The 24562-nt window shown below is 39.4% G+C and overlaps 1 protein-coding gene across 3 annotated transcripts in view; it reads left to right on the top strand.

Annotated features, from left to right (window-relative positions):
* The window catches only part of MAPK14 (mitogen-activated protein kinase 14), a 74507-nt gene that overhangs the window by 34546 nt on the left and 15399 nt on the right, over positions 1-24562 (top strand). For all 3 annotated transcript variants that reach the window (XM_039235271.1, XM_039235270.1, XM_039235272.1), the window contains exons 4-8: positions 10838-10949; positions 11672-11701; positions 12032-12079; positions 13479-13593; positions 14407-14478. In XM_039235271.1, the coding sequence (XP_039091202.1) occupies positions 10838-10949; positions 11672-11701; positions 12032-12079; positions 13479-13593; positions 14407-14478 (377 nt within the window). The remainder of the gene's footprint in view (positions 1-10837; positions 10950-11671; positions 11702-12031; positions 12080-13478; positions 13594-14406; positions 14479-24562) is intronic.

Below are 24562 nucleotides of genomic sequence, written 5' to 3'. Positions count from 1 at the left end.
ACTCTTTCCCCTTGACAAAATCAGAATCTTACTGGGGGAATTTTAAAACCCATTCGTAACCAAGTTATGAATTGGCTGTATGACCTTGGACTAGTCACTTTGCCTCCCTGGGCCCCAGTGGTTCTCTAATGAAGCCTAGTAAGCAAATGATGAAAATTGGGCAGTTGACTTGTGAAGTGTTTTTAATACTAGAGAATCTCTGAAAATAGAATGGTGAGTCTAAGTTTGCCTTAGGAAAATGTTTCGTTTTTTATATTTCTCTGATGTTCGTATCACTGAAAAACCTTAGTGTCTGTCCATGCCTGTGGTTATTTCAGAGTTTTCCAAAGTCATTTCAGAGTTTGCATGAGACCAAACTTCTTCACCTACAATTAATTGCAAGGTTTGCAAATGTAAATACTTTCAGGGCCAAATAACATGAATGAGGCTCAGCATTGTACAAGTGGGAGTGGGGGGGGGTGTGTGGTAAAACAAAATACTTCCTTAAAGCAGTTAAATCTGCATTAAAACAAAACATGCAAACAAATAAAAACCCATTATTCTGGCCAAATCAAATATGCTGAGGGCTAGGGTGGTTCTGTAGCCTGCCAGGTTTAGAGTAGGTTGTAATTTTGATCATGAATTTTTGTGCTAATTAATAAAATTTCTAGTTACTTTTCATATTTACAGTCGAATTTTAATCATGTGTTATGTGTATTTGTGCCTTTATGTTGCAGTTAGCACTTTTCATTTATCATACAGTTCAAATTTTTACTGTATTTTTAACTTCTTGGTTAATAGGCATTCTGCACACTTCATGTGAAAGACTATACTTTTTTAAATTTAAGTTTCATTTTAAAGTGATTTCTGCCCCCAACATGGGGTTTGAACTCACGATCCTGAGATCAAGAGTCACATACTCTAAGGACTGAGCCAGCCAGGCGCCCCCTGCAGGAGTGTACTTTTGAGAAAGGAACAATAGGTAGTGAGTTTGGGTCATTAGGCACAATGTGAATCTAACAGAAAGAATTATTGTTTGGAAAATGTGGAGTTAAAAGAGGAATATATGAACATTTTTTAATGTTTTATTTATTTCTGAGAGAGAGAGAGAGAGAGAGAGACAGTGTGAGCAGGGGAGGGGCAGAGAGAGAGGGAGGGAGATACAGAATCTGAAGCAGGCTCCAGGCTCTGACCTGGCTGTCAGCACAGAGCCCAACACGGGGCTCGAACCCATGAACTGTGAGATCATGACCTGAGCCAAAGTCGGACACTTAACCGACTGAGCCACCCAGGCGCCCCTATGAAGTTGTTCTTGAGTGCTGGAGGAGGTGGTTGACAGATGGCAAAATTTTGTAGATTGGTGATTGGGAGTCATTTGAACATTTCTGTTGGCTTCTTGATAGTAATGTTTGGTGGGAGGTGGCCTATAGATGCATATTCATGCTGCAAATATTTAGCTAGCAAAAGAAATTTAAAAAATTATTTTTAAAGTGTTTATTTACTTATTTTGAGAGAGAGAGAGAGAGCATGCATGAGTGAGGGAGAGAGGTAAATGAGAGAGGGAGAGACTCCCAAGCAGGCCCCACACTCAGCGCAGAGCCCGATTCAGGCGCTTGATCTCACAACCGTGAGATCATGACCTGAGCTAAAGTTGAGTCGGTCGCTTAATCAACTCAGCCACACAGGCGCCCCTAGAAATCCAAAAATTTTAAATGGCACTGGCCACTTAATACTGATTAGAACCTAGCCCCTAGAGTAAGCTGCAACTCTGTGCAAAAATACTGCCTTTCCTTAGGGATGTCAGTTCTCTAATCAAGCTTAGTAGGCAATGAAGAGTTTTTGGACCTGTAGTAGGAACTATTTCCTCAAATTTCCAGAAAAGAGAATTATCATGGTAAGTGAAAGGCAGACCCTCCCTACTATTTTCTGCTGCTGCTTTTTCCCTTTTTTTTTTTTTTTTTTAAACACCTTCACATTGCAGGTTTCTTATACCTGAGTTCCTTATCTCTGCTTAGTTCTTGAAGAGGAAATAGAAGTGGGGTTTTAGATTCTGCTGCCATTTAGCCAAAGACCTTACAACAGGGTCAGCCAGCAACCACTGTTTTAGTGAAAACCAGTGTGCAGATTATCACCTAGTTTAGGGTTATACTTGATAAAAATGACTGTTCATCTAGCAAGTGTAGCTTTTTATGTCATTTCAAAAAAAAGTTGCTGAGCATGTTGAATAGGTAAAGGGAGTTTCTGGATTTACATCTACTCTGATTTCATTCAGTATTTGAACACCCATCCTATGCTAGGCATGGTACTAGCCTCTGGGGAATGTAACAGTAAATAAGATAAGCATGATATCTGATAATAGAGTTGAGACTCCTAATGGGAGAAAATTAAATTTTTAATAAATAGTAGGCAGTGTGGTAGGTTCCAGAAGAGCTTACATGATCTGTTCCTGCGCACTCCCTGACCACATCTGATATTCTTCCCACTCACTCTGCATTCCATCCGGCCTCTCTGTTCTTCTTTGAATATGGGCATCCACATTCCCAGTGGGACCTTGATCCTGGTTTCTAACGTTGGCCTGAACACTCTCCCCACATAGCCACATGACTGGCTCCTTCATTTCTTTCAGGACCCACTCAAAGGTCTCTTCACCAGAAGCTCTTTTCCCCTCACTCACATGGCTTCAGCCTACTTCCATCAGTGTCTACACCTTACTCTGTGCTGTTCTTAGCACATTTTACCATCCTCTGTTTGTTATTGTGTCTCTTCTCCCTCTGGCTTGTATGCCCTTGTAGAGTAGGGAGTTTGTTTTCTTCCTTGTTGAAGAAAAGTATCCCTTTAGTACTTAGAGATTTAAGATAGGAAACTGCAGTTGAGAGAGAAGAACTGCAGTCTATATTACTACATATGACATTGCATACATCTCAGGTCTTTTGGCTCTAAATGTATTTATATTGGCATTTTTCTTGATCCAGGGCTATGATTATTACTTGAAAGTCTGCTAACCTTTCTTATTGGGTAGATACTATGATTGGTTCTGTGTAAGATGTCACAACTAATGGCCTTCCAGTTACATGTGGTGCCTGTTATTAATGAGATGAAGCATGAGTCTTTGCCTAAAATAGTTGAAGGACCAAGTCAAATTTCTAGAAGCAACATACAGGGTGTTAAGTGACCTCAGAATATAGGAAAAACTTAGTAGAGGAAATCCTCTAAACAAAGTAATAATTGTATCTGAAGAAACATAAATATAGATGGGGCATAGAGGTTGAAATCTATTCCAGACAAAGAAATGAACAAAACATATAAAGTGTGCAGAAAAAGAGATTTGATTGAATGGAAAATGTTAAAGGAGTTGATAGATAAGCATTGATTTTTCTTTTATATTTGGGTCAACACTGTGTAAGTAAATTTTGATTGACTTTTGTGGCAGAGAAGAGTTCTCCTAATTTAGCAAAAAAGCATTATCTGCCTGGAAATACTGCTTTCCTCTATCACTGTGAAAGAAATACCCAGCCTCATTGTTTGGGCTTACAGAAATACTTTTGTTCTTTGCAAATAGGCTGAGCGCCCTAGATAGGTAATACAGGAAGAGAAGCATTCTGGGAGAAAGATGAAGGAGTTAACTGCATCAACAGTTATAGTTGCAACTTACTTCCTTCTCAGGTCTGCTGAAATGAGGGTGGACAGTTGGTAAAGTTCCTTGTAGCTGTCTTCAGTGACTTACATTTAATACCATTGAGTTTTTGTCTGACGTGGTCAATAAGATGTCCCCTTTTTCTCAAATGAGCTCATTTGAAAAAGTGAAGAAGCTTCAGGGTCTGGCTTGCGTTTGGGTCCTTCAATAAATCTTTTCCTAAGATTTGGATTTAGAGTTTGGGTCCTTCAATTAAGTCCTTCCTAAGTCTGGGTTGGGGCCCTCTCCTGTGTGTTTCTCTAACACCTTGATATTTTGTAGCTTTAGTCATGCTCTCTTATGAGTTTATATTTATAAATGCCTTCCTCTCATCTAAATTCTGTAACTTTTCATCATTGCATCCCCAGTGCTCAACAATTAATATTTGTTGGTGAAGTGATTGAAGAAATAACCTTGTGCTGTCTTGTTTATAACTGCTTGATGATCTAATTTTCTGGTAGTATGCTTGGTATATTCTCTTTTGACTAGCTTTTTTGTTTATATCCTTTAATGTAGACCATATGGTAGAATATTGGGTCTAGGTTGATTAATGCAGTAATGTAGAGGCCACCTCTCAGTAATCTTTGCTTCAAATGAGAAGTGTAGTTTGTTGTGAAATAAGCTGGCTAAGCCATCCATGTGGCTACTAAATGGTGCCTTTACTCCTTACAGTAGAACCATCTGGTCTGCTTACCAGATAAGATCTTTGGCAGAAGTATTTTAATAAGATGTGTCTTGCTTGGTCTTACTAGTAATTCTGTGTGCATTGTCCTGGGTCATTAGATTCTGTTCAGTAGTAATTGCCTACTATTCTACCAGATACTGTTCTAGTTTCTTTAGATACTACAGGGAACAACAATAATTTTGTCCTCCTTGAGCATTGTACAGATAGATAAAAATAAACAATGAGCATAAAAAAGTTTACTGTATTAGCAGGCAATAATGCTATGGACAAAAAGAAAAGGTAGCATAGGAAGGGCAATTTGGAGTGTGAGGGCATGGTGTGAGATGTACTTTTAAATGGGGTGGACAGTGGCCTTCTCATTGAGAAGGTGAATTTTGGAGCAAACATTTGAAGGAGTGGAGGAGTTAGACTCATGGATATTCTGGGGGAAGAGCATTCCTGGCAGAAGAGCATTCTAAGCAGAAAGAGCAGCCAATGCAAAGGTCCTGAGACAGGAGAGTCCATGCTGAATTGGAATTGCAGCAAGGGGTCCCTATGCCTGGAGTAAGGAGGCCAGTGTGGAGCTGAATGGAATAGGGGAGAGAAGTAGATGATGAGGTCAGAGAGATAATTGGGAATAGGGTACTGGATTATAAGGCCTTATTGGCCATTGAAGGGATTTTCATCTTTATTCTAAATGAAAAGGAGAGAAGTGATATGATCTGGTTTTTATTTTTAAAAATTGCTCTGCTGCTGTGTTGCAAATAGACTGTAGTGAGTCCGGAGGATTGCTGGACGTGTTTCAGAGGATTGTGGTTACAAATTGTCAATCCCTGTGATTATTTTAAATACTTTGTTTAAATATGGATGTGTTTTTCCCCTTGTGATGATTGCTTTATCAAATAGGGCTAAAAGTAGTAGACATGCCAGTCTATAGATATAAAAGAGATTTTTTTTTTCTATGTAGGTTTTTTTCTGATTGTATCATGCTTTAAAAAGAAAGGTGGAAGGGGAGGAGTCTTGACAATTGGGCGTTATCCAAGAAGTGCTTCATAAGTGAAGTTCTAAAATGGGGCACTGTCTAGAGGACTGAAAATCTCTTAATGAAGAGTTCTGCCTTTTTGCTGGTACAGTAGACTTTACTTATCACTTTGAGAAATGGTGATTTGTGCTCCTTACATTTGATTAAAGTTAAAGGAGACCATCTTCCAAGAAAAGTGAAGAACAAGATTTCAATTGGGCCATGAAATTATCTTTTCAGTCTTTAATAAGTCCTATTTACTTAATTCATCTAAGGATGGGAGAACTATTGAAGGGAAAAGAGGGGCCCATGTCTGTCCACTGGCTGCAACCTCAATGCTCACAGCTTACATTTGCCCAGAATCCAGAGGCCTCCTCGGCCAAGGACTCCATAATGCTGGATACTTTCACCCTGATATCATCATAGGCCTGGTCATTCTGTCCTACATTATCTGTCGGCTCTAGTGGCCTGCAGCTGCGATAGGGAGCCCTCAGCAGTTCACCTGGGAGGGATGAGGCTGAGGATGCTGGTCGAGCATCCTGCTTGGCTGAGACACCAGTGGATTTTTGTTTCTGGTCATTATTTTGGCTCCTGGTGTCCAGTCCAGCAAGAGGCCTCTTATCAACAGCAGCAACCCCGCTGCCCAGGAGACCTCTTCCAGAGTCTTCTGGATGTGGTTAACCACTGTTAAGCTGGGGGCTGTTTGAGCTATAGATACAGGGTGCTGAGGACACAGAGCTGAAATGTAGACTCATTAAAGTTACCATGGAGAACTGCTCAAATATTCATCTTGATAGCCTTTGTTTAGGTGTAAATGCAGCTGTGTTTGATGCTAAAATATGTTCTTTCCTTTCCCTGTCACATGCAGGGGGTCCCTTGTAAGTTCAAGAGCACATTGTCTATCTTCCCCTATGAAGTCACTTTATCAGTGTCTTTACAGATTGTTCAGTCTAAGGTTGTGTGATATCCCCATCTCACTCTCTAGCCAGAAGGCACTTGTCATTTGACTTTGAGATTCATCACATTTTTTCCATTCCATACCACTTGTGCCCCTGGTTCTCATTTAAAGAGAGAAACAGTTATTTGCCCTCATTCTTTGTGACTGGCTCAGTTATAAATGATTGAAATAGGGTAGCTATAACTCATCTTGTTATTTGAGGAAAAATATCTCTCTTACCCTAAATGAATGTTTTTAATTTTGTCAGATGTTCCTATTCTGGGAGAAAAAAACAAAAAACAAAAAACTTTTCAACTTATTTCCTTGTCCAGTTGGGGTTGAGGAAGCCATGTATTTTGGAATCCAGACTAGACTTGGGCCCCAAGTCTGTGGTAGTTAATTTCTTTGAAAAGTCCATAATCTTTGTTCTACATTTGATTTTCCTTTCTAGCTTAAAAATAAACAAGGAGGGGGGGAAAATATGGCAGAACTAGATTACATTCCAACTTTCTCAAGTCAAACCCCTGTTAATTTATTTGAAGTATTATGAACACTGACAGTAATCATGTCTTTACTAAAATGTAACTAAATTTGCTTTCTGGAGACAAATGCTGCAGAAACGTGGTTATCCATGAATGCTCCTTTTGGAATAGATTTATTTAAAATGTGTTCATCTACATGTTCTTCTCCCTCCCTCGTTCACCGTTTTAAAAGTTCATACCTCTTCCGTAAACATTCAGTAGCTTTGCATGATGCTTGCTTTTGTCCACTGTCAGAAGATTTATTTTGGAAACCTTTCTGTATACGACGAGCTGGAATTTGACAATTGGTTGTTGTGGATTGGTCTTCTGGGTTTGTGGAAGCAACATACAGTGATTAGGTTAGTTCCCACAAGACATTTCTGCCATGAATGCTTTTTAGCTTAGTTAATTGTAGCTTGGCAGCAATGCACGATAGTTATTACTGTATAGACTGATTAATCTAATGTTTGGACAGTCTCACCCTCTGTCTGGAAATTTTAGTGATAAAATAGATGGGGTCTTTGATGAGGACAGTGGTGGAATATTCTAATTAAAACATTCTCTCAGGGTGTGCACTCATTGGTCATCTAGCTGTATAGGGTTTCTTACGTCACTGGTAGCCATTTAAACACCGTAGTTATACTTGCAATGACCATGTTTGCATTGGTAATACTGCTTACCACCTTTGTGAACTAGAACAGACATATTAGAGAGTTAAGATTTTTAGGTTTTATTTCAAGACCAATTAAGATAGATTTTAAGTGGAATCACATAGAACAATGTTCTCTTTGCTTACCTTTTCTCCTTAAAATTATTTTTTAAAGGAAAGAGAATAATCCTTTTACTATCCAAAGTCATAAATGTAATCCTTTGCAAAACACTTATAAAATAGAAAGTGGGTTCCCTCTTCCTCAACCTGAGCCTTGTAGTTTGTCATCATTGATATTAATGGGTATGGCAACCAGTATACCAGATCTTTGGGGAGAAGTCCTGATTTCAAAATATCAACTGGTTAATGATAACATTCTCATATTTGTCAGATTATGTGTTAGTTGGGGCTAAAAATATATAGTGACTGTGATTGAGATGGAATATTGCTGGGCTGTTGCCAACCTTCTTTCGGGAACGATTTTCATACTAAGTATTGAGAATTATTATGGAAATTACCTGGAGATACTGCTTCCCTGATTATTGTGACACTTAGAAAACTTTCTTTTTTAAGAAGATCCTTCTTTTGACTTAAATTTGAAGTCAACTGGAAGAATTTGGAGGCAATATGTGCTGTGATTGAGATCATGGTCCTGGGGCACCTGGGTGGCTCAATCAGTTGAGCATCTGACTTCAGCTCAGGTCATGATCTCACCCTTCATGGGTTCAAGACCCGCATCGGGCTCTGTGCTGACAGCTCAGAACCTGGAACCTGCTTCAAGTTTTGTGTCTCTCTCTCTTTCTGCCCCTCTGCCCCTCCCCTGCTTGTGCTCTGTCTCTCTCTCTCTCTCTCAAAAAGAAACATTAAAAACAAAAAAGACCATGGTCCTTAGAGCAAATAGTTTTTGATTCAACCCCCGATATTATCACTCTTTTAATCATGAGCAAGTTACATATCCTCGTTCTCTGTTTCCTCAACAGTGAAATGGGAAGGCTAGTGGGACCTACCTTACAGAGTTGCTGGGAAGAATGCATGAGACACAGGCATGATAAACAGTGCTCGACACAGAACGAGCCCTGACTACATTTGGTTATGTTATGTTGAACTTGGAACATCTCTTAAAAGAGAACTACCTTTATGAAATCTTTCACAAAGTCCAATTTACTCTTTAAATTACATTTAGAGTCTGCCCTTTCCTCAAGGAGTTGTAATTGTGCAACCTTTAAAAATACAAAATGCTAAAATCTTACTTTTATATCTCGGCTAAGTTCTTTTGATCTTTGTGAAATTGGGAACTGACCATATCAGCCGAAAAGGGAAATTACAAAACAGGAAAAAATTTCAATTCCTCTTTAAGGAGAGAAAGTAATAATATAGTGTGTGATGTGTGTGTGTGTGTGTGTGTGTATGAAGAGAGATCACATGCCCTTTTATATAATAAATTAATAGATTTAAATTTGCTGGTCTGGTGTCTTTTCCTCCAAATTTATAAAATATAAAAATAGAAATGAAATGAAATCAGCATTTGTAATAGCTCAACTGGTATACATTATCATTCAGCCTCAGGAACGAGTAGTGATTCTTACACATTAGATAAAACCTAATTTGATTTTTAAAAATTTGGCCTTTTTACCACTGATCTGGTTATTATGTTCCCATAGCTGTGTAATAGAGTAATGAATGGGTAAGGCATTGCGTCTAGAATATTCGTGGTGAACCTGTTGGACTTGAATGTAATCGTTTCCCTAATCTTACCATGTAAGGTTTATAACCAGCACCACACCTATGAGGAGAGGTTCTGGAATGCCCCATTTTGCTTATAGATCATATTCCTCCTTCCTTTAATGTAAATACAAGAATATTGTCAGTGAGCAGTATCCTTTTACCAGTGAATCCTGAAAAAGGAGAATTATAATTTGAAAATTATAATTTGAAAATACTCCTATTTTAGAGCCTACAGCTTGGTTTATAATGAGGTGAAAATAACAATGATAGATTTAAAAATCAAGATACTTTATTATGGCCATGTATTTAGTTACACTGTATATTTCTCATGCAACATTAAAAAAACCTGATACTAACACATACATCAGTCTGATCTTCATCTTTGCTTTTTCCTTGTCTCTTTTTTCAGAGAGCCTAGAAAAGGATACATCAAGTAAGAATGAGCACAAAAAGTGTTAGAAAAATAGATGGCACATGGTAAAGTTAGGGTAGGGTGTTAAAAATGAGCCCCGCATGAGTAGTTACTAAGTTTTTAGCTGTCACTGGCCTCCCTTCCCCTCTTCTTCCCCTCCTTTAGTGTGGCCTCCTTCCCTTGTTCTCCCCTCCCCTCCCCTCCCCTCCCCTCCCCTGCCTTCTCTTCCCTTCCCTTCCCTTCCCTTCCGTTCTCTTCTCTTTTCTTTTGTTCATCATGATAACTGTACTCTTTTATCCCTATCACCTATTTCACCTGTCCCCCTGCCCACCTCCCCTCTGGTAACCATCAGTCTGTTCTCTGTAGTTAAGAGTCTGTTTCTTGGTTAAGAGTCTGTTTCTTGGTTTCTCTCTCTCAATCTCTCTCTCTCTCTTTCCTTTGTTCATTTGTTTTCTTAAGTTCCACCTATGAGTGAAATTATATGGTATTTGTCTCTCTCTGATGGACTTATTTCACTCAGCCTTATACCTTCTAGCTCTATCCGTGTCATTGCACTGTGTATATACCACATATAGTATATGTAATATTGCACTGTGTATATACCACATCTTCTTCATCTATTCATCAGTCAATGGACACTTGGATTGCTTCCATACCTTGGCTATTAATAAATAATGCTGCTATAAACAGAGGGGTGAATGTATCCCTTTGAATTAGTGTTTTTGTATTTTGAGGCTAAATACCCAATAGTGTGATTACTGGATCGTAGGGTAGTTCAGTTTTTATTTTTTGAGGAACCTCCATACTGTTTTCCGCAGCAGCTCCACTTGGTTTGCATTCCCACCAATAGTGCATGAGGGTTCCTTTTTCTCCGCATCCTCACCAATACTTGTTTCTTGAATTTTTTATTTCAGCCATTCTGACAGGTGTGAGGTGGTATCTCATTGTGATTTTGATTTGTATTTCCCTGATGATGAGTGATGTTGAACACTTTTTCATCTGTCTGTTGGTCATCTGGATGTCTTCTTTGGGGGAAATGTCTTTTCATGTCTTCTGCCCATGTTTTAATTGGATTTTTTGCTTTTTGGGGTTGTATCAGTGCTTTATTTTAGATACTAACCCTTTATCATTTGCAGATATCTTCTATTCAGTTGATTGCCTTTTAGGTAATTGCCTTTTCTTAAAAACGTCTGGAAGTCTTATGAAGATAAGAGCTAGGGGTCTGGATTATTGTGTAACTCTCCATTAATTTCTAGGTATCTGGTGACCCATCTCATGGGAGCAGACCTGAACAACATTGTGAAATGTCAGAAACTTACGGATGACCACGTTCAGTTCCTTATCTACCAGATTCTCCGAGGTCTCAAGGTATAGTCTCCCTTTCTCCATTTCAGGGTTTAAGAGGAGGAAGAAAAAGATGAAGAAGAGGAAGAAAACCCCTTTCTTACGGAAAGTTTCAAACACAAAATCACAAGTACAATTATAGTGTAATGAACCCCTATGTTTACTCAATGACCACAGCTACCAACATATGGCCAATCTTGTTTCTTTTGTATCCCCAAGCCCTGGATTATTTTAAAACAAGTCCAGACATCGTATCATTCTACCCATAATAGATATTTCAGTAGGTATGTCTGAGAACTCAGGACTCTTCTTTCTTAAATCTAAAAAGTAGTGGTAATCTCTTGATCTAATCTGATGTCTGGTCAGAGTCATGTTGAAACTTTAAAAACCTCCTCTAAGAGGCTAATTTATTTGTGGGAAGAGCAGATAAGTAATGTTTTAAAATTAAAGCACCTTTGACATTGACATTTGACTGCTTTGAGTCCATAGTAAGCTCCAGAGCACTAGCCAGAAAACAGGTTGAAAGCTGTGTCACTCCTACTTCAACTGTATGAGTAGAGTTGATGGTATAGAAATCATAGTTATGATAAATGTTCAGATTACTGATAATTGTTCTCACTTCTAATGCCACTATTTAATTCTAGTAGTTCTTACTGATTAATGAAAATATACTTCAATGATGGCATATGGCCATAAGAGGTTGGAGATAACTTTTTGATTTAACCAATTTTTTTTCTCTTTCACAGTATATACATTCAGCTGACATAATTCACAGGGTAATGTATTGTGATTTTGATTGAATTATTTGGGGAGGGGTCACTGAAGTGGAGAGGAGTGGCAAGTGGCCAAGATCCTAATCTAAACCTCCTTTGCTATTGAACTATTGATTATAACTTTAAGTTTAAACTTATTGAAGAAAGAAGATGTATAATTTTTAGCTATTTAAGGCTAATTAGGGTTAGGTAGTAGTGACTGACTATAGACAGAGATCTTTTATAGCTGGATAAAGTCTTACCTTTATGTTTGGATCTTCTTCATTACCTGTGGGAAGAAAACCTACCATGAATCATAGAGTTGATTATGTCCTCTCTGGACTTGCTTCCTAGGACCTGAAACCTAGTAATCTAGCTGTAAATGAAGACTGTGAGCTGAAGGTAAGATGAAGAGACAGTGGGAATTGTTTGTTTCCACTTCTTTTTAAAAAATTTTTATTATTGAGAAACAGAGATGGAGTATGAGCAGGAGAGGAGCAGAGAAGGGGAGACACAGAATCTGAAGCAGGCTCCAGGTTCTGAGCTGTCAGCACAGAGCCCAATGTGGGGCTCGAACCTATAAGCTGCGAGATCATGACCTGAGCCAAAGTCAGACGCTTAACTGACTGAGCCACCTGGGCACCCCTGTTTGTTTCCACTTGTAATTATATGTTTGACTAACCAGGCAGACTTATGTAGTAAATAGGTTCATAAAATCATGGCTTTTTATCTGAAAATTCACATTTTCCTTCGAAATATCAGAGTTTGAACTTTGAATCACAGACTTACTAAGTTTCGGTTTAAAGGACAATGAAGGTGGCATCAAATGTCTTACTTTCATTCTAAAATAAAGTTACATTAAATTTAATTTATTAGTTATGATAAAGGAAAACTATAGTCTGAATATTAAGCAAGCAATCCTAAAAAGATAATTACTAGATTAGTTTCCTAAGAGAAGAATGGCAAAAGCCACTCATTCAAAATAATTCAAATAGGAAATAAATATAGAGAGCAAGTGGCTTTGGAATAATTTTTTTCTCATTTTTATATCAGTCTTTTAAACATAATAGAATAAATAAAATAACAAAACAAAAATATAATAAATAACAAAATATAACAAAAAGGATCATTTTAAGTGTACACCTGACAAATTTATATATCCATTTAACCACCAACACAATTAAAATAAAGAACACTTTATCACTTCAAAAAGTTGCTTCTGCTCCTTCCTAGCCAGTCCCCACCCCTCTCCCTCTAATCGTGGACCACTGATCCGCTTGCCGACACCATAAATAGATTTATTTTTTCCTGGAATTTCACATCAGTGGAATCATACAGTATTTGTGTGTGTGTATCTGACTTTGCTCAGTAGAATATTTTTGAGATCTGTCTGTGTTATACCTACTGATTCATTCCATTTTATTGTTGAATAGTATCCATTTTATGAATAGGCCACAATTTGTCTATCCTTCTACCTGTTGATAGACCTTCGCTTCAGTTCCAGTTTGGGGCTGTGCAAAGCTGCTGTGAATATTTGTATGCAAGCCTTTGTGTGGTTGTATGTTTTCATTGCTCTTGGGTAAATGCCAAGGAGTAGCATTTTTGTTTTGCTTTGTGTAATTTCATTTTTTAAAGTTCTTGCTGTGTTTATCATGTATTCCAAGCATAGACTTGGAGGTATATTTGTGAAAGTGCTGTATTGTTCTTCCTATTTCTGAGGCACTCGAGTTTTTTCCCCTCCTGCCTTACAAGTCTTGGGAGCTTGACTGTTTCAGTGACTGGTTTCTCTTCTCTCCCTTAGATCTTGGATTTTGGACTGGCTCGACACACAGATGATGAAATGACAGGCTACGTGGCCACTAGGTGGTACCGGGCTCCTGAGATCATGCTGAACTGGATGCATTACAACCAGACAGGTATTGCTTTTATTGGTTACTTAGCACCTTTTCAGTTACCATGTTCGGTATATTTGGGATTCTCAGAAGTGGAGGTGGTGGTGGCCAATGGGAGGAAGCATCTTTTTTTTTTCCATCAGTAATCCTTTTAAAGTCAACAGATAATATTTTAGTTGCTCAGATAGAGAAGATGGGGGGACGGGTCATACACAGGTTTCAAACTTTATGACTTAGCAGTTGAGTTTTTATTTATTTAGATTTCCAACATATTCTGTGAGTACTTCTACCTGAAGACAATGAGTTCATAATTTAAAAAAAATTTGTTTTTAATGTTTGTTTATTTTTGAGACCTAGAGAGAGCATGAGTGGGGGAGGGGCAGAGGGAGAGAGGGAGTCACAGATTCTTAATCAGGCTTCAGGCTCCGAGCTGTCAGCACAGAACCCTGTGTGGAGCTCAAACCCATGAACCATGAGATCACGACCTGAGCCGAAGTCGGATGCTCAACCGACTGAGCCACCCAGGTGCCCCAATGAGTTCATAATTTTAATCTTTCAACATTACTTGGGAGAATCCACCATTTCCACCAATAAGAATCTCTACCCCTCCGTGGACAACTTATTTCTCTTACCTTAACTATGTTTTGACACCCCACCTATGAAGCCCTGTAGGGGGTGAAAGTCTTAATAAGCTTACTTCCATAAAGATGAGCATGAATCGTGGATCTCAAATGTCTTAAATATTAATTTGAATATTTCACTTCTAGTTCTAATTCCATTTGTGGTCAGGTGTGACAACAGTGACATTGTGTGCCCTTTTCTCTTTAATTTTGCCAGTTGATATTTGGTCAGTGGGATGCATAATGGCCGAGCTGTTGACTGGAAGAACGTTGTTTCCTGGTACAGACCGTATCCTTTAAAAAGTTTTGGATTCTTGTTTCTTACTGTATTCCAGCGTCCACGGAAGTATATGACTTTTCCCTATCTCTAGGGAAGGCTCTCAGTTACTTGCTTATATAGTTCGGACGTGCGTTATGCGATCTGCCCTCTGGCTGAGTGTCTTACCAACAAAGTGCCTTCAGTTTTCCTTGTGTGAGTTGGAAAAAGTCCTCATAAGCTGGGGAACTCTATATCTTTTACATCTCATCTTTTGCAGGGAGCTCGTTATTCCATATATCTTCCCACAGTGATTCTGCCATCTGAGCGTTTTCCTGAGAAGCTCCAGGTCCCCATGACTGGCTTAGTCTACTTATACAAACACTCAATGAGCACAAATACCCACTTATAAATTGGGGGTGTCTTTAGCTTTTATGTTTGATTTACATGTTAGAAAAATCATGTTTTGTCCCTTAAATGATGTACCTGCTGACTCTCTTTATATTTGTTGTTTAACAACAAATAATAAAATGAAGATGTGATAAGGTTACCCTGACATGTGCCCTTTTTGTTTTTCCAGCACGATTTTGTTTTCATCCTAGATTGGAGCCAAACTTTAATTTACTTACAGATTTATTATCTAGCTTATGGGTTACCATGACCCTTTTATTTTAGGCCCCTTACTATCTGCTGCATGGCCATCTCGTGCTTTAGAGATAATAGCATTCAAATGTGGTTTGTTGGACCTTCTATTACTTTCACTTGGGGAAGATGTTCAGGTGAGAGAGAATGTTGAAATATAGGTCTAGAATTAGGCTGGAAGATTTTTATAAAATTCGTCTGACTAGCCTACAGTGGGTTTGGTTGGGCTTTAAAAGTGCGGCAAAGAAGATATACTTAACTAAGGAACCAAAAAGCTTTTGTCCCTCAGGCGAAGTTGTTTATTTCCCTGTGGCTGTTTCTGCACTGATACAGTTCTGTCTCCCTATACTGAGCTCACCTCTACCCCAGATTCTTAGTTTAAATACCCAGTGTTTCTCCTTTGTCCTTTGCTTCATTTACCTTACGTCTGCATCTTAGAAATGTGGTATATACATTATAGTCCAGGCTAGGAGAATTAGGGAAATTTGTAATTCCCTTTTCTGCAGGTACACAGCTCAGAGTTCCCATCCAGACAAACTAACGTCTCTCTTCCCAAGCACACTACTCTGATGCATTTCTCTGTTCCTCCCGCCCCTTCCTCTTTATTATCTGTGTCTCCCTCTACCTCCAGTCAGCTGTGGACACGCCTGCCCGCACTGACATGCAGAGTGGCAGAGAGGCAATGGCGGGTAGAGAACATATACTCTACAATCAGACTTCCTGCATTTAGATCCTGCCTCTTCTACTCCCAGCTGTGTGTTTTCTAACCTCTCTCTCAATTTCCTTAACCATAAAATGCTAATAGTATGTACTTTACAAGGTGGGTGTGAGAATTCAGTGAGACGGTATCTGGGAAGTACTTAAGCCTGGCAGGAAATGTGAGCCATCATTTTCATTACTGACTCTTGGGAAACTATTTTTCCCTTTACCTTCCCACTTTACTGTCTACCTATGAATCATTAAAAGTTTTGTTTTGTTTTGTTTAAATTTTATAACAAGTAGTAAAGGAAGGATCCCCTTGGTGGGCAACTGGTAGAAAGGTTTTAAAGCAATTGTGCCCTATGGTTTTACCTCACAGACAGCTGCCTACTTCCTGATGGCTTGACTCTTTCAGAATGCTAATTTTGAATCTGTAAGACACCTTCCCTTTATTTTTTCTTATTTTAGAGACAGAGACAGAGACAAAGTGTGTACACGTGCGTGCAAGCGGGGTAGGAGCAGAGGGGGGGAGAATCCCAAGCAGACTCCGTGCTGTCAGTGCGGAGCCTGACGGGCTTGATCTCACGACTGTGAGATCATGATCTGAGCTGAAATCAAGTGTTGGATGCTTAACCGACTGAGCCACCCAGGCGCCCCAGGAGTCTTCCCTTTTTATTCATACTTCTTTTTCTTCAGTGAGCTTTCGATAGAAAACCTAGCATTGAGGCTTTTTGCCATGGCTTTTTTTGAATCCATGAAAATTCATTGCAAAATTCCTATTTTAGTAATACACCATTGCTTTTGCACTTGGCTCTTTTTCAGACAGATATTCTCCTGGATCATAAAGTCAAAATCAGAGGATTTGTATCTCTAGTATATATGTCCCCCTCCTGTCAGTTGCCAGCTGTGGGGACATAGCCTTGGGGCCCTGACAAGGAGAGAGGAAAATGTTTTCTATTACTTTTTCTTGCCGGAAGTGTACACTTGAACTAGCATAGTGGTTCTTAACTCTTGTTTTCATCAGAATACTTTGGGGAGCTTTTGAAAACTCCAAGTGCCTGAGCACCACCCCACAGACTCAACTTCAGCTGGTGTGGGGCCAAAGCACAGGCTTTGACGTATGTTTTCAGTCCCTGGTTGTTGCTCGTGTGCAGCTGGGGTTGAGCACAACTGGAGTTTAGCCCGGTTGAATTTTACTTTCAACCTTTCAGGCTGATCCTAAAAAAATTAGTGAGGCAGTCTTTCCTCATTTTTTTCTTAAAGTTTATTTATTTTGAGAGAGAGAGAGGGAGGGAGGGACAGAAGGAGAGAGAATCCCAAGCAGGCTCACAGAGCCCAGCACAGGGCTTGATCCCACGAGCTGTGAGATCACAACCTGAGCTGAAATCAAGAGTCAGGTGCTCAGTCAACTGAGCCACCTGGTGCCCCGTCAACTGAGCCACCCGGTGCCCCCTCATTTTTTTTTTTAAGGTATTGATAAGGTCAGAAAGTTAAGAATTTAGACTTAATACTTGGGAGCTTAGAAGGATATGAGAAAACATCTAATGGAACTCCCTGTTTTTTATACATGTGAGGAAACCAGGACCCAGAGAAGATAGATCCAAAACTATTACTTATGACTCAGTCACAGTTTCTTTATTTTATTTGTTGCCAATTCCCCCCATTTCTAGAACTTCTCTTCGTAAAACTTTTGGAGAACGTACTGGCCCCACACATTCTTCCTTTGCCCCTCAAGACGTGCAGCCACTTTTTATTTACGATTTTTAAATGCAACTGAATGCTGAGGCAGCCTCCCGGGCCGCTCTCTTGAGTACAGTTTTCTCCCTATTTTCCTCACATATTAATTGTATTATTCTCATCTAGAACTGGTGGTTTTAGGGGCGCCTGGGTGGCTCAGTCTGTTAAGCGGCCGACTCTGGCTCAGGTCATGATCTTGCGGTTCACAAGTTTGAGCCCCGTGTCTGGCTCTGTGCTGACAGCTGCTTCGGATTCTGTGTCTCCCTCTCTCCACCCCTCCCCTGCTCACACACTCTCTCTCTGTCTCAAAAAAATAAACATTAAAAATTTAAAAAAAAGCAACTGGCGGTTTTAGCTTCTAGATAAGAGCTAATCTAATAGATGTTCTGTGGTGTTGCGAATGTTTTCTCTTTGTGCTGTGTGCACTGTGGGGGCTGGTAGCCACCAGCGACCTGTGGCTGATGAGGACTTAAAATGTGGCTAGTGAAACTTAGAAACTGAATTAAAAATATTTTTGTGGTAAAAGATATTAACATAACATTTGCCATTTTACCTTTTTCTTATTGTGGCAAAATACACATAACATAAAATTTACCATCTTCACCCCTTTTAAATACACAGTCCACTGGCACTAATTACACTTACAAAGTTGTGCAACTGTCACCACTATCTTATTTCCAGAACATTTTCTTCACCCCAGATACTCTATACCCATTGAACAATAACTCCTCCATTCTTCCTTCCCACAGCCTCTGGTTTCCTGTCTTCAACTTCCTCAGTTTGCTTCTTCTAGATACTTCATACAAGTGGAATCACACAATATGCGTTCCTTTGTTTCTTGATTATTTCCCTTAGCCATAATGTTTTCAAGGTTCATCTATGTTGTAGCATGCTATCCGGACCCCATCCTTTTATGTATTCCCTTCTATGTGTGCCACATTGTGTTTATGCCCTCGTCTCTTCATTGACACTTGGGTTATTTCCACCGCTGGCAATTGTGAATAGTGCCGCAATGAACTTTGGCATATAACTCTCCATTTGAGGTCCTGCTTTCAGTTGCTTTTGGGTATATATATCTATGCGTGGAATTGTTGGGTCCTGTGATAATTCTACGTTTCGTTTTTTGAGGAGCCACCCAACTGTTTTCCACAGCAGCTGTATCATTTTACATGCCCACCAGTGATATAGGAGCAATTTCTCCACATCTTCACCAACGCTTGTTCTTTTCTTCTTCTTTTTTAAATTAGAGCCATCCTCATAGGTATGAAGTGGTATCTCTTCGTGGTTTTAATTTGTATTTCCCTAATGACCGATAATGTTGAGCGTCTTTTCCTGTGTTTATTGGCCATTTGGGTATCTTCCGTGGAGGAATGTCTGTTCAAGTTCTTCACCCATCTCTTAATTAGGTTGTCTTTTCGTTGTTGAATTTTTAGTTCTTTGTATATTCTGGATATTAAACCTTCATTAGATACGTGATTTGCAAATATTTTCTCCCATTCCATGGGTGGTCTGTTCACTTTTCTTGATAATATCTTTTTAAAAAAATTTTTTTAAATGTCTGTTTATTTTTGAGAGAGAGAGAGCATGAGTGGGGGGAGAAGGAGAGAGAGAGGGAGACACAGAATTCAGAGCAGGTCCCAGGCTCTGAGCTGTCGACACAGAGCTCGATGCGGGGCTTGAACCCACAAGCTGTGAGGTCGTGATCTGAGCCAAAGTCGGATGTTCAACTGACTGAGCTACCCAGGTGCCCCTCTTGTTAATGTTCTTTCATGCACTGAAGTTTTGATTCTGATGAAGTTCCAGTTCATCTCTTTTTTTGTCGTTGTTGCTCATGTCGTATCTAAGAATGTATTAGCAAATTCAAGGTTGTGAAGATTTACTGTCTTCTGCTAAGAATTGTATGAGTTTATTATCTCTCATACCTAGGTCTTTGAGCCATTTTGAGTAAATTTTTTATATGATGTAAGGTTTGAGGTCCAACTTGTTCTTTTGCATATGGAAACCCAGTTGACCCAGCACCATTTGTTGAAGAGACTATCCTTTCCCCAGTAAATGGGCTTGGCATTTCTGTCAAAGGCTAATTCTATTCCATTTGTCTGTATATTTATGCTTATATAACAGTACCACACTGTTTTGATAGCTATAGCTAATAGTAAGTTTCGAATTCAGGAAGTGTGAGTCCAACTTTGTTCTCATTGTTAATTAAATGGCTGGCAGTTTTTGTTTGTATTTTGTTTTTTTAGCTTTTCAAGCTCTTTTGTAATCCCATATGAATTTGAAGATGGGCTTTTCCATTTCTGCTGGAAAAGCTGTTGGAATTTTTTTAATATATATTTTTAATGTTTATGTATTTATTTTGAGAGAGAGAGTGTGTATGCACAAGCAGGGGAGGGACCCAGAGAGGGACAGAGAGAAGCCCAAGCAGGTTTCGCGCTGTCAGCACAGAGCCAGGCAGCAGGCTCTTCAATCCTACAAACCGTGATATCATGACCTGAACCAAAATCAAGGTCGGATGAGGTGCCTGGGTGGCTCAGTTGGTTAAGCATCTGACTTTGGCTCAGGTCATGATTTCTTTGTGGTTTAATTTGTATTTCCCTCATGACCAGTAATGCTGAGCATCTTTTCCTATGTTTCGTGGCCATTTGTATATCTTCTGTGGAGGAATATATGTTCAAGTTCTCTGTGCTGACAGCTCAGAGCTTGGAGCCTGCTTTGGATTCTGTCTCTCTCTCTCTCTCTGCCCCTCCTCTGCTCGTTCCCCGTCTCTCCCTCTCTCTCTATCTCAAAAATAAATAAAACATTAAAAAAAAACAGAGTCAGATGCTTAACTGAGCCACCTAGGCACCCAAAAAGGGGCTGTTGGAATTTTGATAGCAATTGCATTGAATTTTTAGATCACTTTGGATAATATTGATATCTTAACAATATAAAGTCCTCCTGTCCATGAACACGAGAGATGTCTTTCCATTTTTCAGTTCTGCTTGATTTCATCCAGCAATGTTTTATCATTTTCATTGGACAAATCTTTCACCTTCATGGCTAAATTTATTCCTGAGTATTTTATTCTTTTAGACACTATTGTAAATGGAATTGCTTTCTTAATTTCTTTTTCAGGTTGTTTATCATTGTTGTGTAGAAACAAGGCTGATGCTTGTTGATTGTGTGCCCTGTATCTTTACTCATTTGTTTTTTTTTTTTTTTTAATGTTTTATTTATTTCTAGGAGAGAGAGAGACAGCGTGAGCAGGGGAGGGTCAGAGAGAGAGGGAGTCACAGACTCTGAAACAGGCTCCAGGCTCTGAGCTGGCAGTCAGCACAGAGCCCGATGCGGGGCTCGAACCCACGAACCGTGAGATCATGACCTAAGCGAAAGTCGGACGCTCAACCGACTAAGCCACCCAGGCGCCCCTACTCATTTGTTTTTTAACTCTAGTAGGCTTCTTGTAGATTCTTTGGTTTTTCTGTATATAGGGTCCTGTCGTCTGCAAATAGAAATGGTTTTACTGCTCCCTTTCCAGTTGTTCTGGCTAGAACTTCCAGGATAATGTTGAATAGCAGCGGTGAAGCCGGTGTCCTTGTTTTGTTCTTATCTTAGAGGGAAAGTTTTGAGCCTTTCTCTAGTGCCTATGAGTTTAGCTGTGTATTTTGCATAAACGTTCTTTATCAAATCAAGGAAGTATCTGCTTCAGAGAAGCTCCTTTGTATTCATAGCTTTATGAGTCTTAAGTCTGAATTTCAAATCCTATTCGATTTTATTTAGATTACATTTAAATTTAGTTAATCACACGTGATGACTGGTATTGCATCGAACAGCGCAGGGTTAGATCTCTACAAGTCTTGTTCATATTCTCCCTTTTTCTTATTTTTTGTGATTAGTCTCCTCCTTGAGAGATTCTTTTAGTACTGGTCATTAATAATCCTTGGAGTTCCCCTAACGATGTAAGAAATACTAATTTTTGTCTTAAAGCTATGTGTATATTGTTAGGCTGGAAGCTATTCTCATTTATGACTATGTAGAATGCTTCTATCATCTAGCTCAAAAACAGTATTATTTTTTTAAAGAAAGTAGTCTTGCCTTGGAAGTCCAGTCGACTAGGTGTATCAAGTGGATGCATTAGAAGATGGTGAGGCCGCAGAATGTCTCTTCAGGCATAGTGCTAACCTATTTCAAAGGCCATTGGTTTTGAGAAGAGTGGCCAGTTAGAAAATGGTGTTACCATCGCTTAACTGTCCGGAGCCTACTGCAGAGAGAAGAGGAGTTCAGAGACCTGTTACTGTTTTCTGTTCCAGAGACCACAGTGTTTGTTTGCTGTCACTTTCCTCTCCTAAGTAATCAAGTGAATTTCCTTCATGTGTAAACCTTTCTTTTCTTCTTTCATTAAAAAAAATTTTTTTAATGTTTATTTTTGAGAAAGAGGGAGAGATGGAGTGTGAGCGGTGGAGGGGCAGAGAGAGAGAGGGGGAGACACAGACTCTGAAGCAGGCTTCAGGCTCTGAGCTGTCAGCACAGAGCCCGACATGGGGCTCGAACCCAAGAACTGTGAGATCATGCCCTGAGCTGAAGTCGGATGCTTAACCAACTGAGCCACCTAAGCGTCCCTCCTTCTTTTCATTTTCATAGAAGTGGTACCCTTAAGGTATTAACCAGAGGGTAATGGGGCTGTTGAGTTATAATCTACTTGCCATTAGCTGCTGCCTTATTCCATATGAATGTCCTTAATATATTAAATTTGCCCCTTAATTCTACTTTATTAATTTATTTTGATTTTTTCAAACATTTTATAGAATACAAAAAGACAAAGACTAATATAATGAACACCTGTGTTCACAGTTCCCAGGTTATGAGCTAAAACATGCCAGTAGAGCTAAAAATTTCTGATGTACCTCCTTGCTGTCATGTCTACCCCTCACTTGCAGTCACTGGTTTCAAATATTCTCTAATTTTATTTTATTTTTTTAATTAAAAAAAATTTTTTAGAGTAACCTCTCTCGCCAGCGTAGGGCTCAAACTCACAACTCTGAGATCAAGGGCAGCATGCTCCACTGACTGAGCCAGCCAGGTGCCCCTGTTGTCTCTCATTTTAAAGAAGCAGTTTCATGGGGTGCCTGGGTAGCTTGTTTGGTTGAACGTCTAACTCTTGATTTTGGCTCAGATCATGATCCCAGGGTGGTGGGATTGAGCTCTGTGTCAGGCTCTTTGCTGAGCGTGGAACCTGCTTAAGATTCTCTCTCTCCCTCCCTCTTCTCCCCAGTTCACATGCTCTCTCTCTCTTTCTCTCTCTTAAAAAAAAAAAAAAAAAACAGTTTCACTTTAGACACTATAAGCAAGTGTCCTAATAAATGTCTAAGAAGAAAAGTATTTTACTGCATTTATCTCCAACTTGATAATATATTTTCCCAGAAAAGTTTGGAATTTTCATGTGTGTCCACAAACCTAAAATACCTTAAGAATTTTAGTGTGTGTGACAGTTAAATGACTATTTTGACAACCAAGAAGAGAAGAAAGTGGCCTAAGTCTTTTTGTAGTCCATCCTGTCTGTCACCAGGAGGATTTCTACCCTCCAAACATTAATGTTCTGGCTTCATCCGTATCGATTTTATTTCATTGAAACTGCTATTTGCCTGGTCCTCTTAACTCCTCTTCAGCTCTCTGGCCTGTGGAGGCTTTCTCGGAGTTGCCCAGAACACTTAGAGGAGAATAGAATACCACTTTTTGATTTTCCTTCTGATTACCCTGTTAACCTTAGGTTGATTCCTCATCTATTCATTCTACCTATTACTTTTCTTACAGAGAACCTTGTCTAGCAATGGTTGTTTTAGAAAGGACCAGGAGATCTGTGATTTAAATTTGGACAGTTTGATCATTATAATTAAAATGCATTTTTACCTCATAGTAACAATTTCTTCTATCTGGGGGAGGGGGAGGGGAAAGAGGGTTAAACCAAGAAGGGTGGCTTGTTGTGGAAATAACTAACTGTCACAGTGTCGTAAATTTTGCTTTGCTTTGCTTGTGTAGCTACTTGAAGCACCTTCTGGCCTTAACTGCCTGGACAAATTGTAGTGACCTTACGGTAGCTCGTACTGTTGGAAGAGTGAGCTGTGTTTCATTGGATTTACCAGCTCTTGGAGCACCTCTGGTGATTCCTTCTGAGGTCTGCATGCTTTGACTTCCTTCTTTCAAGTGCTTTTAGCTACTAAGTAGATTTTTATTTTGCTTTGTGTGGTTACTAATCTCCCAAGTATCGGCTTCCATGCTGTACCAACTCTCTTTGTCCATGGCCCTTACACACTCGTGGCATTAAACTTGTACACACTTTATGGCCCTTACACACTCATGGCATTATATTTGTATACTCTTTATGGCATAAACATTTCAGATGGAGGGTTTGAGAGATTTGTTAGGGCTGATATTAAGTGAAGCAACTTTTCTTGACTACTTTTTGTATTTAGACTTCGCATTGAGTGTGGTCACTATAGGTTTTTTAGGGCAAGGCAGAAGGGTGGAGCAGAGTTAAAAAGCATATTACAGCTAGTCTTTTCAAGCCAACCAATATTTATCAATCTACACTACAGAAGGTGCTGGGGATAAGATAGTAGCTGCCCTCCCAAACCAGAATGATCATCCTCAGTGGAAAATGAGTTATAGGAGTTACCGGAACAAAAGTCTACTCTCTCATTATAAAATAAGACAGAGTGATAAAAAGGCTATAATAGAGATACTAATAAGTTATTGAGAAGAAGTACAGTAATTCAAACTTCACAGCACAGTTCTTGTTCGAGTAGGGCCTTGAAGAATAAATAAGAAAAGGCTTGATAGGAGGGGAGAGTGGAGGATATTCCTGTGTGTGACTTGGATAAATAAGAAGTTGAAAGCTTAGAAGGGCCTTGTGCATTGAAGCTAATAGTTTGAGGCAGAGTCTGAAAAGAAGCTTGAGGCCAAGTCAGGGAGGGCCGTGAGGGGCTAGGAATTCGGGCTTTATTCTTGAGACCTGGGGTGGTTTTATACTGGCAGAAGTAGGAGAGAGACACAGGGTCCCCCA

The sequence above is a fragment of the Hyaena hyaena genome, unplaced genomic scaffold (genome assembly GCF_003009895.1).
Source record: "Hyaena hyaena isolate Hyena2069 unplaced genomic scaffold, ASM300989v1 scaffold_96, whole genome shotgun sequence".
In the NCBI taxonomy this organism is placed as follows: domain Eukaryota; kingdom Metazoa; phylum Chordata; class Mammalia; order Carnivora; family Hyaenidae; genus Hyaena; species Hyaena hyaena.
This window is presented reverse-complemented; position numbering and strand designations above follow the sequence as displayed.